Source organism: Erinaceus europaeus, chromosome 6, assembly GCF_950295315.1.
Source record: "Erinaceus europaeus chromosome 6, mEriEur2.1, whole genome shotgun sequence".
In the NCBI taxonomy this organism is placed as follows: domain Eukaryota; kingdom Metazoa; phylum Chordata; class Mammalia; order Eulipotyphla; family Erinaceidae; genus Erinaceus; species Erinaceus europaeus.
Genome location: NC_080167.1, coordinates 9,178,417 through 9,190,772, shown reverse-complemented (window position 1 = coordinate 9,190,772; position 12,356 = coordinate 9,178,417). Strand labels below are relative to the sequence as shown.

The 12,356-nt window shown below is 43.3% G+C and overlaps 1 protein-coding gene across 2 annotated transcripts in view; it reads left to right on the top strand.

The window, feature by feature from the left end:
- The window catches only part of FBXW8 (F-box and WD repeat domain containing 8), a 118,956-nt gene that overhangs the window by 22,217 nt on the left and 84,383 nt on the right, over window positions 1-12,356 (top strand). For both annotated transcript variants that reach the window (XM_060193025.1, XM_007529353.3), the window contains exon 3: window positions 10,571-10,735. In XM_060193025.1, the coding sequence (XP_060049008.1) occupies window positions 10,571-10,735 (165 nt within the window). The remainder of the gene's footprint in view (window positions 1-10,570; window positions 10,736-12,356) is intronic.

The window sequence follows — 12,356 nt, the reverse complement described above, 5'->3', positions numbered from 1 at the left end:
CCAGTATTGTTGTGCTGCCTGCTAGTTGCCGTCTCCACACACTCATCAAGATTCATAAGCGGGTCAGATCTCTGTAGTGTTCCTTGGACACATCCTTTAATTTTCCATGATTTTTTTTCCAAATCGGGAGGGTGAGCCTTGCTTTGAGGGGTCTCTTGGTTTGGGTAGTAGTTTCTGTGCAGAAGCTTTATAATTTTACGTAGTCTCATAGATTTATGCTTGTTTTAGTCTTCTTTGTATTGGATTTGTTTCATTGAAGATGTCTTTAACATTTATGCGGAAAAGAGTTCTGCCAGTATTTTCCTCTAAGTATCTGATAGTTTGTGCTCTAACATCCAAGTCCTTGATCCATTTGGAATTTACTTTTGTATTTGGTGAAATATAGTGGTTCAGTTTCATTCTTCTGCATGTTTCAACCCATTTTGTCCAACACCATTTGTTGAAGAGACTCTGCTTTTCCCATGTAATGGTCTGGGCACCATTGTCAAAGATTAGATGTCCATAGGTGTGGGGGCTCACTTCTGGGCTCTCAATTCTGTTCCACTGGTCAGTGTGTCTATCCATGTTCCAGTACCAAGCAGTTCTGATGACAATGGCCCTATAATACAATTTGAGATCTGGGAGTGTGATGCCTCCGGTTCTGTTCTTTTTTCTCAAGATTATTTTGGCAATTCTAGGTCTTTTTTCTGGTTCCAGATAAACATTTATAGCATTTGTTCTATTCTCCTAAACAATGTGGTTGGGATCTTGATGGGGATAGCATTAAATTTGTGTATGGCTCTGGGTAATATATTCATTTTGATGATGTTAACCCATGAACATGGAATATCTTTCCACTTCTTTGTGTCTTTTTCAATTTCCTTGAGTAATGACTCGTAATTTTCAGTATACAAGTCTTTCACTTCTTTTGTTAGGTTTATTCCTAGATATTTTGTTTTTGTTGCTATAATAAAAGGAATTGATTTCTGGATTTCAACTTCTTCTTAGTGTTTGCATAAAGGAATGCCACTGACTTTTGAATGTTAATTTTGTAGCCTGACACCTTACTGTATTGCCTGAGATGATATCCGAAAGATAATTGCTGGATTTCCTAGGTTTTTCTATGTATATTATCATGTCATCTGCAAATAGGGAGAATTTGACTTCTTCTCTTCCAATCTGTATGTCTTTAATTCCTTGCTCCTACCTGATTGCTATGGCAAGAACTTCCAACACTATGTTGAATAGTAATGGTGATAGTGGGCATCCCTGTCTAGTACCTGATCTGAGGGGAAATCCTCCCTTCAGCTGTCCCCTTATTGGTGAAACAGACTGGAGGTGGTGTCTCAACTGATAAACTGCCGGACAGTTACCAGCCACTTAGTCTCTCCCTAGGCTCCGCTGTCCACCGGCCACACGTGTTTGCACTCACTGGTGATTTGGTGGGTTCCTGAAGTCGTTCTAGTCCTGTCTTGTTTCCCAGGTGGTCTCCTTTATTATTCCTAATTGAACAGGGAGAGGAGAGGAGAGAAACACATCTGCTGCTGCTTGTAGCCCCGCCTCCAGAAGTGATCTCCCCCTCAAGTTAATTTTTTAATCTAAGTCAAAACACATTGAACTCTGACTTGAAGATAGGAATTTGGTAGCTGTCATCAAATACAGCAGTGGTGTTTGCAACTAGAAAACTGGACAGAATAATCAGGGAAATGAGTGTGGAGAGAGGAGGGGGTTCTGGGATTGAGGCTGAGGAGATGAGACAGGAGCTATTGGGAGGTAGCAGGCCCTAAAGGTTTAGTCCTCTAGCACTAAGGGAGGAAGTTTCCAAAGTGTTCAGTGCTGCTGTCTATTAAGAGGAGGATTCCAGAATGACTGCTGGGTTGAGCCCTCTGGCCGACACTGGACCTGGACTAGGGTCAGTGGTGTGATGGAGGCTGAAGTGAGGCAGTGAAGAGTGGGTGGGAGAAAGTTTAGATTTGCAGTGTATGTTGTCTGTGTATGCTGTCTGTGTGTGCTGCGTCCTGTCCATGTGGACTTGGTGTATGCTTTTGTGACTAGAACAGTGGAAACTTCTTTCCCCTTTGTGGGCCTCACTGGTAGCCTTAATCCAGGCAGAGCTATTAAAGCTAATTTTGAGCCAAGGACTTTTTTTTTTTTAAATGCTGCAGTTCACAATGGTGCCATAAAACAAAATGCTGGAAACACTTTTATTAGCAAATTCTTGCAGCTGAGGCTCACTCAGTGGGGCTTTTACTGGGCAAGGCCATTCTAGTCCTGGAGTATTAAAGGAAGACCATTAGACCTTTGGAAATTCAGCTTGTAAACTTGCTAGATTTTTACTGGAACTTCAGAAATCAGAGCAGTTAATTGCCTTCTTGTAAAAAGACAGCTAAATCTTTTTCTGGTTGATTTATCCCCCCACCCCTAATAAGAGGAATTCTTATTCCTGTCATCTCTTCTTGTGAAGGAGGGAAAATAGTACCTTCGCTTTATGGTTTGCTGGAAAGTGTTGGCACATATCTGTATTCAGTACCTAATTGTAGGTAGAATCCTGATCCTTTTTTTTTTTCTGATCCCTTTTTGGAGGTAATTCTCACCTCTAGCTTTTATAAACCCCTCAAAGAGGTTTATGGTTTGGTTTCCAGGATTTCAACTTTATCCTGAATATCATCGCCTGCCTAATAAACGTTGATGTCGGGGTTGGCTGTGGAGATGCTGCACTGAAAAGTCAGCTTTTGTCCGCAGCTTTTCATCCTGTAACCCTGCTCTGTGGGTTCCAGGTTATGCTGTTTAAAACAACTTGGCGTTTTCTTTGAAGCTGATAGAATCGGTTTTTAATTCCCAAAGTTGACACCTGACATATTTGAGACTTCTTGAAAGTCTCTGAAAATCTCCTCCATTTTAAAGTGGCTGAAATGTGCAGCGTTCAGTTCTCACGAAAGCTCACCCAGAGTGTCTAATTTGATTGGAATTTGTAGCATACTCACCACACACTGGATTAGGATTTTCCTAAAATGCTGATAATTCAGTGACTCCATCTGACAAAAAGCAGCCTTGTTCCCTATGTGTGGTCATTTCTGTGGTGCAACCTGAATGGAGAGGCACAGGCCACCGCTTTTTCTCTGTAGCTTCCCCAGTGTGGCAGAACAGCCCCTCACCCCCGTCTGGCTTAGCCCTGAGATGCCTTCTCATAGTCCATCTTGGCAGACTGAAGACTGCTGGCCGCAGTGCTTGGCAGGAGGGGAGTGCCTAGCCCACGTGAGGATTGCCCAGTAGCCCAGGCCAGTGTCTTCTCCAGGGCACTGGGCTTCTGAGACAGTTCTTGCAAGAAGAGTTCAGGGAATAGTTTCTTCTATCTGTTGATTAGAATGTGAACATGTGTGGCAAAAGCTCTAAGATTCTTCAGCAGAGACTACTTGGTTTTGTCTAAGCCAATGTTCTTCAACATTTGACCATGAAATTAATTTTTTCAATTCAGTAAATTTGACATGTTACATTTTGTAAATGTAAGGCTTGCAGGGTTTGAGATATATATATGGAGTCTTTTTTAGAGGTAATTTATTATTACACTGAGGAGTTGCTGTCCTGAACATTTTGGGAAGTGGCCTATATAATAAGACAGTGGCATTATATAGTTTTATTCTGTATCATTTTCCATTTCATTTTATTAGTTATATTTTAGAAATTAAATTTACTTTTTATAAAAATACTTCCTATATTTCAAGAACAGAGTAAACTGCTGTGTCTAGTTGCATGTTCTGCCTTTGAGGACTCAGTCCAAGCCCTTAGCTTATACTTTATTTAACCCCTGATTCCGGGGGTCTGTGAGTGAAGTACTCTGCTCTGGACCTATTAGAATTGTGGCCCAGGGCCATCACAATTGATGTCAGTCTGTCCGTCTGTACTTCACAATTGTCTGGTGATCAAATTCACTCTTGCACAGACAGATGGACAGATACCACTCAGTGTCGGGGCAGGCTCAGCTGCAGGTCAGACATGCCAAAAATAAAACTGTGGTGTTGTGTCTAGTAAAAATTGGAGCTCCGGTATTATTGAATCACTCTCATAGCACTGTCGCCTGAACACTTGTAATCAGATGAGTGTTGTTTCCTGATGCCCATATGGCAGAGATGGAGAAGTGTGGGCTGGCAGTGTGGTTAGGTGGACTTGTAACTGATGGTGTGGCCGTGCCCAGGACAGGCTGTTAATAGATCCGTGGCACCTGGGGGGAGACTGTGGTTACCATGGGCTGTTCTCAGGCCCATCCTAGTTAACTTTTTGTTTTAGTAATTAAGATGTGATCATATTTTGAGATGGCGTATGTATGGGAGAAGCAGCTAACGCAGTGGGTGGCAGATTTGGGATTCAAAGCCAGTGCAGAAGGTTGGCTGGTGAGTGTGTGTGTGTGTGTGTGTGTGTGGTGGTGGTGGGAGGGTGTGCAGAGAAAGCGGAGAAAGTAAAGAACTTGGGTTTAATTAGTAGTACCGTGGAGATAAGAAGTGGACATTTTTTAAAGGTATAGTTTGTGTTTTAAGACTGAAGGGTGGTGCCCACTACATGGAGATTACCCTTGGGAATGAGAGGCTGTGAGCCCTCAGAAGGTACACAGGGAACTGAACTTACTACTGATGTTATGTTTCTCAGCTGGTGAATCTGTGGTTATCCTTACATAGCCGTGGTTACTGTCGCGGTGGGACAGTTTGACTTAGAAAAGTAACATGTCTTTGTGCTGCCTAGTGTAGCTTCTGATGCTGTAGCTTCCGTGCAGAAGGTTCCAGCCTCCAGAGAAGGTGACTTAGGACGGTCATACCGAGGGCCTGAAGGCCCATACTCAGCACAGTGTGGTCAAGGAAGTTTAGTTACTAATTCTTGACGGACTTTTAGCCCCTCTCTGTTATGATGGGGGCACGTAGAAATCCATTCTAGGTTTCATATAAACTCATTATTGAAGTTAGAAGGAAGCTAGTGACTTCCTCTAAAGGACTAATTGTAGTGGCACAAATTCATGAGAAGATAGTGTTTTCAGCAGTGACGTGGAGTAGTGTGCGGCATGTGTAGAAAGCATGGATTTGTGGAGCACTTTCCTCGAGCTCTCTGAGATACCCAGCAGTTCTCCTGGTCATGCAGCGTGCTGGGTTTAATATTTATTTATGTTCCCTTTTGTTGCCCTTGTTTCATTGTTGTAGTTATTATTGTTGTTGCTATTGATGTCGTCGTCGTTGGATAGGACAGAGAGAAATGGAGAGAGGAGGGGAAGACAGAGGGAGAGAGAAAGACACCTGCAGACCTGCTTCACCACCTGTGAAGTGACCTCCTTGCCTGCAGGTGGGGAGCCGGGGGCTCGAACTGGGATCCTTGTGCCAGTCCTTGCGCCTTGCACCACATGTGCTTCACCCGCTGTGCTACCGCCCGACTCCCAGAGCATGCTAGCTTTTTTAAAGCTCTTTGAAAGATGAGGATATTAAGGCTCCAAGATCATAGGACTTAGTCTTGGGAGAACCATTTTAGGATCCTATGCCCCTCTGTATATTTCACAGAGGAGGAAAGAGACACAGAGGAGCTCAGTGACTTTCTCCTAATATTTACAGATGGTCAGTGAAGGACCTGGTGTTAGAATCTGGGTGTGTTTTTTTTTTCTTTCCCTACAAGTCACTAACTCCCCCCCCCCCCCGCCATTATATCAAACTGCTTCTTGAATAAAGCAGGTAGTCTTGAGAGTGTGCTCTTAAACTTTTATCACACACACACACACACACACACACACACACACGTACCTGTTGATACACATATCTATTTTTCTCTGCAGCTACACATAGCTACTAGGTATCTGTAGCTCCCTATCACTTTAGGTCTCCTTGGAGAAGTCATCGTATAAAGGAACTTTGCCATGATTTTAAAAATTAGTTTTTATTTATTTATTTTGGATAAGAGACAGAAATTGGAAGGGGCAGGGAAGATAAGGAGAAGAAGAGAGACACCTGCTGTCCCCCCACCCTGCATGTGGGACCAGGGGCTTGAAATGTCTCCATGTCCACTCTACTGTGTGTCTACCCCCCCATGGATTTATACAGTAGAGATTCAGTTTTAATATAAAGAACTTCCATACTGTATGTTTTTTTAACTTTTAAAGGTTTTTTTTTTCAATCTATGAGAACTTCTGTCCTTTATTATACTAATAAGATATACCATGTTGATGATGATTAGTTTTTTGTCAAGAAGAAAATTTCATCTTTTTCAGACAGTTGAGTACTTGGAGTCTAAGGATTTGTTTACTCATCTGGTTTGTTGCCGCACAGTCGTCCATAGAATTCCCTTATGAGCGCTTTTGTTTTCTGGTTGATAGTGATGACCCCTCTCTTATTTTTTATTTTAGTGCTCTGAGTCTTCTGTTTTTCTCCCTTGGCTAGAGGTTTGTCAGATCTGTTAATTCTTTCAGATGAACCATCTTGTATTTTCCCTATTAACTTATTTCTGTTTAAGTGTTACTCTTTCTGCTTACTTTTGGGTTTAGTATATTTTTTTCTCCTAGTTTAAGGTGAAAGGCTAAATTATTAATTTAACTTTTTTTTTTGCCTCCAAGGTTATTGCTGGGGCTCGGTGCCTGCACCATGAATCCACTTCTCCTGAAGACTCCCCCCCTTTTGTTGCCCTTGTTGTTTTATCATTGTTGTGGTTATTATTGTTATTGATGCCATGTTTGTTAGATAGAACGGAGAGAAATCAAAAGAGATGGGGAACATGGGGAGAGAAAGACAGCTGCAAACCTGCTTCACCACTTGTGAAGCGACTCCCCTGCAGGTGGGGAGCCAGGGGCTCGAACCGGGATCTCTGCGCCGATCCTTGCACCTCGCACTGTGTGCACTTAACCCGCTGTGCTACCACCCAACCCCCAATTTGATTTTTTTGTTAACTACTAAAGGTTTAAAGCTAAGCATTACTTTTACTATCTCTTAAGTTCTACTCGTTCCATTTTCATTTTTACTCATTGTGAAGAATTTTTCATATTCTTTTATTTTTTTTCTTTGCACCATTTTTTAGGAGTGTGTTTAATTTCCATACATTTGGGAATTTCCTAAGTTTCCTTCTGTAACTGGTAATTAGATTTCATTCCACTGTGATCAGAGAGATCCTTTGATTGCAGTTAAGTTTGAGATTTGTTTTATGGCCTAGCATACGTGGTCTACCCATGAGACTGTTCCCATGCACTGGAGAACCATGTGCACTCTGTCGTTAGGTGGAGTATTCTGAGAATGCCTCTTCTAGGTAATTGCCTATATTGGTTCAATTCTTACACTTCTTTTTGCTGTTCTGTTTTATTCTACCCAATATTAAAAGTCGTGCTATAAACTCTTTGGGTATCACTGCCAAACTGTCTACTTCTTCAGTTTTATCACTTAATGCATGGTGCATTTGGGGACTGTGTAGTTACATGTATATGTTTGCAGCTATCTTTATAACAGAGTGGCACTCATAAAAATAATCTTTGTGGGAGTCGGGCGGTAGTGCAGCAGGTTAAGTGCACATGGCACAAACCACAAGGGCCGGTAAGGGTCCCGGTTCAAGCCTGCAGCTCCCCACCTGCAAGGAGGTCGCTTCACAGGTGGTGAAGCAGGTCTGCAGGTGTCTTATCTTTCTCTCCCCCTCTCTGTCTTCCCCTCTTCTCTCCATTTCTCTCTGTCCTATCCAACAATGACATCAGTAACAACAACTACAACAATAAAAAAACAAGGACAAGAAAAGGGAAAATAAATAAATATTAAAAAATAAAAATAAAAAAAATAATAAAAATAATCTTTGTCTGGAGTAACAATTTTCTTTCTTTCTTCCTTTCTTGCTTTCTTTTTTGCCTCCAAGGTTATTCTGGGGCTCGGTGCTTGCACCACAAATCCACTGCTCCTAGAGGCTTTTTTTTTCCCCTCCCTTTTTGTTGTCCTTGTTTTAAGGTTGTTGTGGTTATTTATTGGTGTTGTTATTGATGTCGTTGTTATTGGATAGGACAGAGAGAAATGGAGAGAGGAGGGGAAGACAGAGAGGGAGAGAGTAAGATAGACACCTGCAGACCTGCTTCACCACTTGTAAAGTGACTGCCCTGCAGGTGGGGAGCGGGGGTGGGGGGTGGGGGTGGCTCGAACCAGGATCCTTACATTGGTTCTTGCACTTTTGCACCACATGCGCTTAACCTGCTACATTACTGCCCAACTCCCCGAGTAACAATTTCTGTCTTGTAGTTTAAGTTAGGTGTTATTAATATGCATACTCGAGATCTCTTTGAGAAATTTTCATTGTGTATTTTTTAATATCCTCTTCCTTTTTTAAAAAAGAAGTTCTTAAAGATAATTTTGATTATATTTTATTATTCGATAAGACAGAAGTTGGGGGTGGGCTAGAAAAGAAAGGAGGAGACACACCTGCAGCCCTGCTTCACCTGTTGTGAAGCTTCCTTCCTGAAGACTGAACCCGGATCCTTGTGCATGGCCATCATAAGAGGGCTTAACTGCTTGGCTGCCCCCATCCTGTCCTCTTACTTTCTGTTGGTATGCTTCTAATTCTACTTCTAAAAACCCCTTCTGTTTCATTTGGTTTAATCCCCCCTGCATTCTATTTACATAACCTCTGTTAACAAGCACCACCCTCACTCCAGGGCATTGGTGGTTCAGTGGTAGAATTCTTGCCTGCTCCGCCCCCTCTCCTTGTCATACCCTGATTTTCGCCAGTCACTTTTCTCTTCACCCTCTCTGCATCGCATCCTGTTCCCACCCTACTGGGCTAGTATATTTATAAGGACAAGATTGTTTGTAGTTTCTAGTTTAGTCTAGCTCGGCTTAGATTGCGCTGCGTCCTGCATGAATAAAGAGATGCTGCGTACAGCTCAACCATGAGTCCCTAGTCTGTTACCCGCCTGTGAAGCCAGCCCGGTGAAAACAACAACTTTCAGCCTGTTTATACCTTTGAGTCTAAAGTATGTCTCCTGTAGATATACGTAGTTAGATCATAGTTATTTACTCTGCCAGACTTTGTATTTTGATTGGAATGCTTATTCTGTTGATATTTCATGTAATTAACTGATCACAAAGTACACACAGCTGCCATTTTGATCTTTTTACTCATTTCCTTCGTTACTGTCTTTTGTGTTAATAAACATTCTTTCTGGCATGCCATCTAGCCCCCCCCCCCCTTTGGTATATATATTTGTATTGATTTCTTAATGGTTGTCCTGGGAATTACAGCTGATGCTGTGCGTGCGTGTCTGTCTGTCTCGCACGGCAGGTTGGGGGTTGTGTGGGGAAAACATACAGAGGCCCCACTGCATTAATAAAATGGGGGGGGGTTTGAAACTGCTCACATGGAGGGGAGTGGGGGGACTTGTTAATTGGTCAGTTCTTGAGTCATCTGTAGAACGAGGAGGAGGATGGCAGTTTACACATGCTCAGTTGACACAAAGGCCACTATTCTTACCAGAATTAAGTCATTCTTGAATAAATGCTGTGTGTTGCAAGCCTTTAGGTTATTTCCAGAACTCCGAAAAAGTTGATTTTATCAGCCTTTGGCAGCAGTGTATGTTGCTTTGATGGAGAAGCAGGTTTTTGGAGGAGATCTTTCTCTGTCATGCCATAAGCCAGCTCCCCGCGAGCACTTCAAGAAGCAGCCTGGTGCAGTGACACGTGTGTGCTGTCTGTGTTCTCTCCCTTACTTGATCTCATGTTCTCACTTCTTTTATGTGTGTGTGAGGTCTTGAAGTGGTCCCAAGGGAGTGTTAAGGATCGTGGCTTACAGTAGCCACTGGTCACCATGCTTGCTTTACTAGAAGTAAGTTACAGCTTTTGGGTGGGCAGCATGTGTCTTACACTTGACCCTGCGTTCCCGGCATGCATTGTACACTCAGGGCCCCACGGACTTCCTGGATCATCCGCTCACCTTGCTCGCAGAGACTGCCCCGTTTCTAGTCTTCCCGGCTTTGTACACTGTCCTGGGATGTAGCTGTGAAAACAGCCTTGCCCTCTGGATACTGTGGGGATTTGAAACTCGAGTCGAGAAAAGACACTGCTGTCTCTGTATCAGACCTTACCGTGCTGATTAGCAGCTTGAGCCTTCTGTTTGAATTTTTATAAAATCTGTATGTTTAAAATATTAAGCGTTTGCAATAATATAAAGTTTAGTGTCTATGATCATAGAGTCAGAATTTTGTTTTATGAATATTTAGCATAGCCCTGGTTTCAGAGGTCACCCATCATCAGCTTTCTAAGGTAAAAATTCAAGTGTCTCATGGTAAAAGGAAATGATTGTGTAACTGTTAACATGTTATTGTGTATACTTTTGCCTCTTATTTGTGACTTTTTCTCTAACATGTTACATAATAATTTATCCAAGTAGTCTAAAATGTGATGCTAAATGGTAGCGTGACAATTTCAAAATCTTGAAAGATGAAACTAGAAACATTAGCATGTATTTTTTTCCACCTCAGAGTGTTTTGTTAATGAGACATTTTATACTGCCATAAACCCAGGGCAATAATAAAGGTGTTGATTGATTTTTGGAAGACAAGGGGCTGCTCTAATTGCAGAATCTGACATTTGTGTCACTTGTGCTGTTCTAGGTGAGCAAGACATGGAAGGTGATTGCCGAAGATGAAGTGCTATGGTACAGGCTGTGCCAGCAGGAAGGGCACCTTCCCGAGAGCAGCATCTCTGATTACTCTTGCTGGAAGCTCATCTTCCAAGAGTGCCGAGCCAGAGAACACATGTTAAGAACCAACTGGAAGGTAGGCTTTGGCCAATATCATTACCTGTAGAAGAATAGCCCACAAGGACATGGGAATCCAAGCCCGGGATTAAATGCTGAGTCCCGCCAATTACAGCCTGAGGTTAACTGCCAAAAGCAGAGAGGAGACAGAGAGCGGCCACTCAGCCTGTTGGTGATTGTTGCCCATCTTGCTCACCATTAGGTGCCTGTCCTCCGCTTTCAACCACACTCTTGGGGGCACCCTGCATTCCAGGGGAGGAAGGTGTAGCATCATATCCCCACGTCGTTGTCATTGGAGTCGTGCTTGATGCCCCCCCCCCCTTTTTTTTTGCTTCCATTAACTCTCTGGATGGACAAAGGAGGCAAAAGCACCCCCGAAAACAAAAAGGAGCTGCAAACACCACTGCTAGTAAGCGTAAGAGAGATTAGCAGACACCTCTAAGTACTGTCTTCTCTCCCTCACATAACCTATTGGCGTGCTTCCATAACATTTATCACTTGAAAAATCTCTACAGAAATATTAGATCACAGCTAAGAACTTGCACAGTGAAGTGTTTCTGCAGGAAATAACTGTCAGGAGCAGTGTTACATAAGGCTGTTGGAGGCATGACAAGACAGCACTGTGGTGGCGGCCATTCCATGTTCACTTGTGTGGAAGGGGCAGAGTGCTGGTCTTTGCTGTCCTGCAAAGGTCAGCTCTAATCGACTTTGAGATGAACTAACTTTCGCTCATTACCAATGGTGACATGGTACCAATGTGCATGTCTGTCCCCAGTCACCTCGAAACCCGATTTGTGACTCAGACTCTTCATCTAGGCCACTTCACACCATTGCCAGCAAAGTTAATAAGAGCAGCGCTTCTCTTAGCCAGGCTTCTTAGCCCCTGCATTGGTGGCATTTGGGACAAGATAGTTTTTTTTGGTGAGAGCTGGTGTGTGTTTCCAGATGTTACACAGCATCCTGGGCTTCTACTCACCAGATGACAGCAGTGTTCTCTCCTCTCCTCAGCCTCCTCAGCCATGGCAGTCCCGAATGCCTTCATTTTATGTCTTCTGGTGGCACAGACTGCCGTCTGGTTGAGAACCACTTCTCTAAGGGAAGTTAGCAAAAGTACCTTTTCTTAGATTATGGACACACCACCACCAGTATGTAAATTCATACTGGCCTGGCCTCCCCAGTGCCTGTTTCCAGACCAGGTAATAAAGTCAGGTGAGGGGGGTCCCATACCTGTGAGCCTGAGCAGGTCTGTGTGAGGCAGACCTGAGGATGTGACAAAGAAAGTTACTGAGACAAGAGAGGGACCAGAGGGCAAGAGGGGCTGTGGTTTAAGGAAAGTTTGGGAGTTAGGCATGAACTCAAGTCTTTCTGTCCAGAAGGTGAATTCTTGAACATGAGAATCAGCAGTACGTAGTGCACCCTGCCTCTAATTCAAGGAGGTCAGACGAAGAGGAAGCAGCAGCGGAGTTCGTTTCCCATTAGGTTCCAGAGAAAGGGAGGGAGGGAGGCAAGTATGTCGTGCTTGTTTGCTTGGAGGTGGCAGGAGCAACAGTGTTCAGAGCATCTGGCACTTAGAAGTAGTGTGCAAGTGATACGTGACTGAAGTGAATGCCTACTTAGTGGTTTTCTCTAACAAGCAGAAA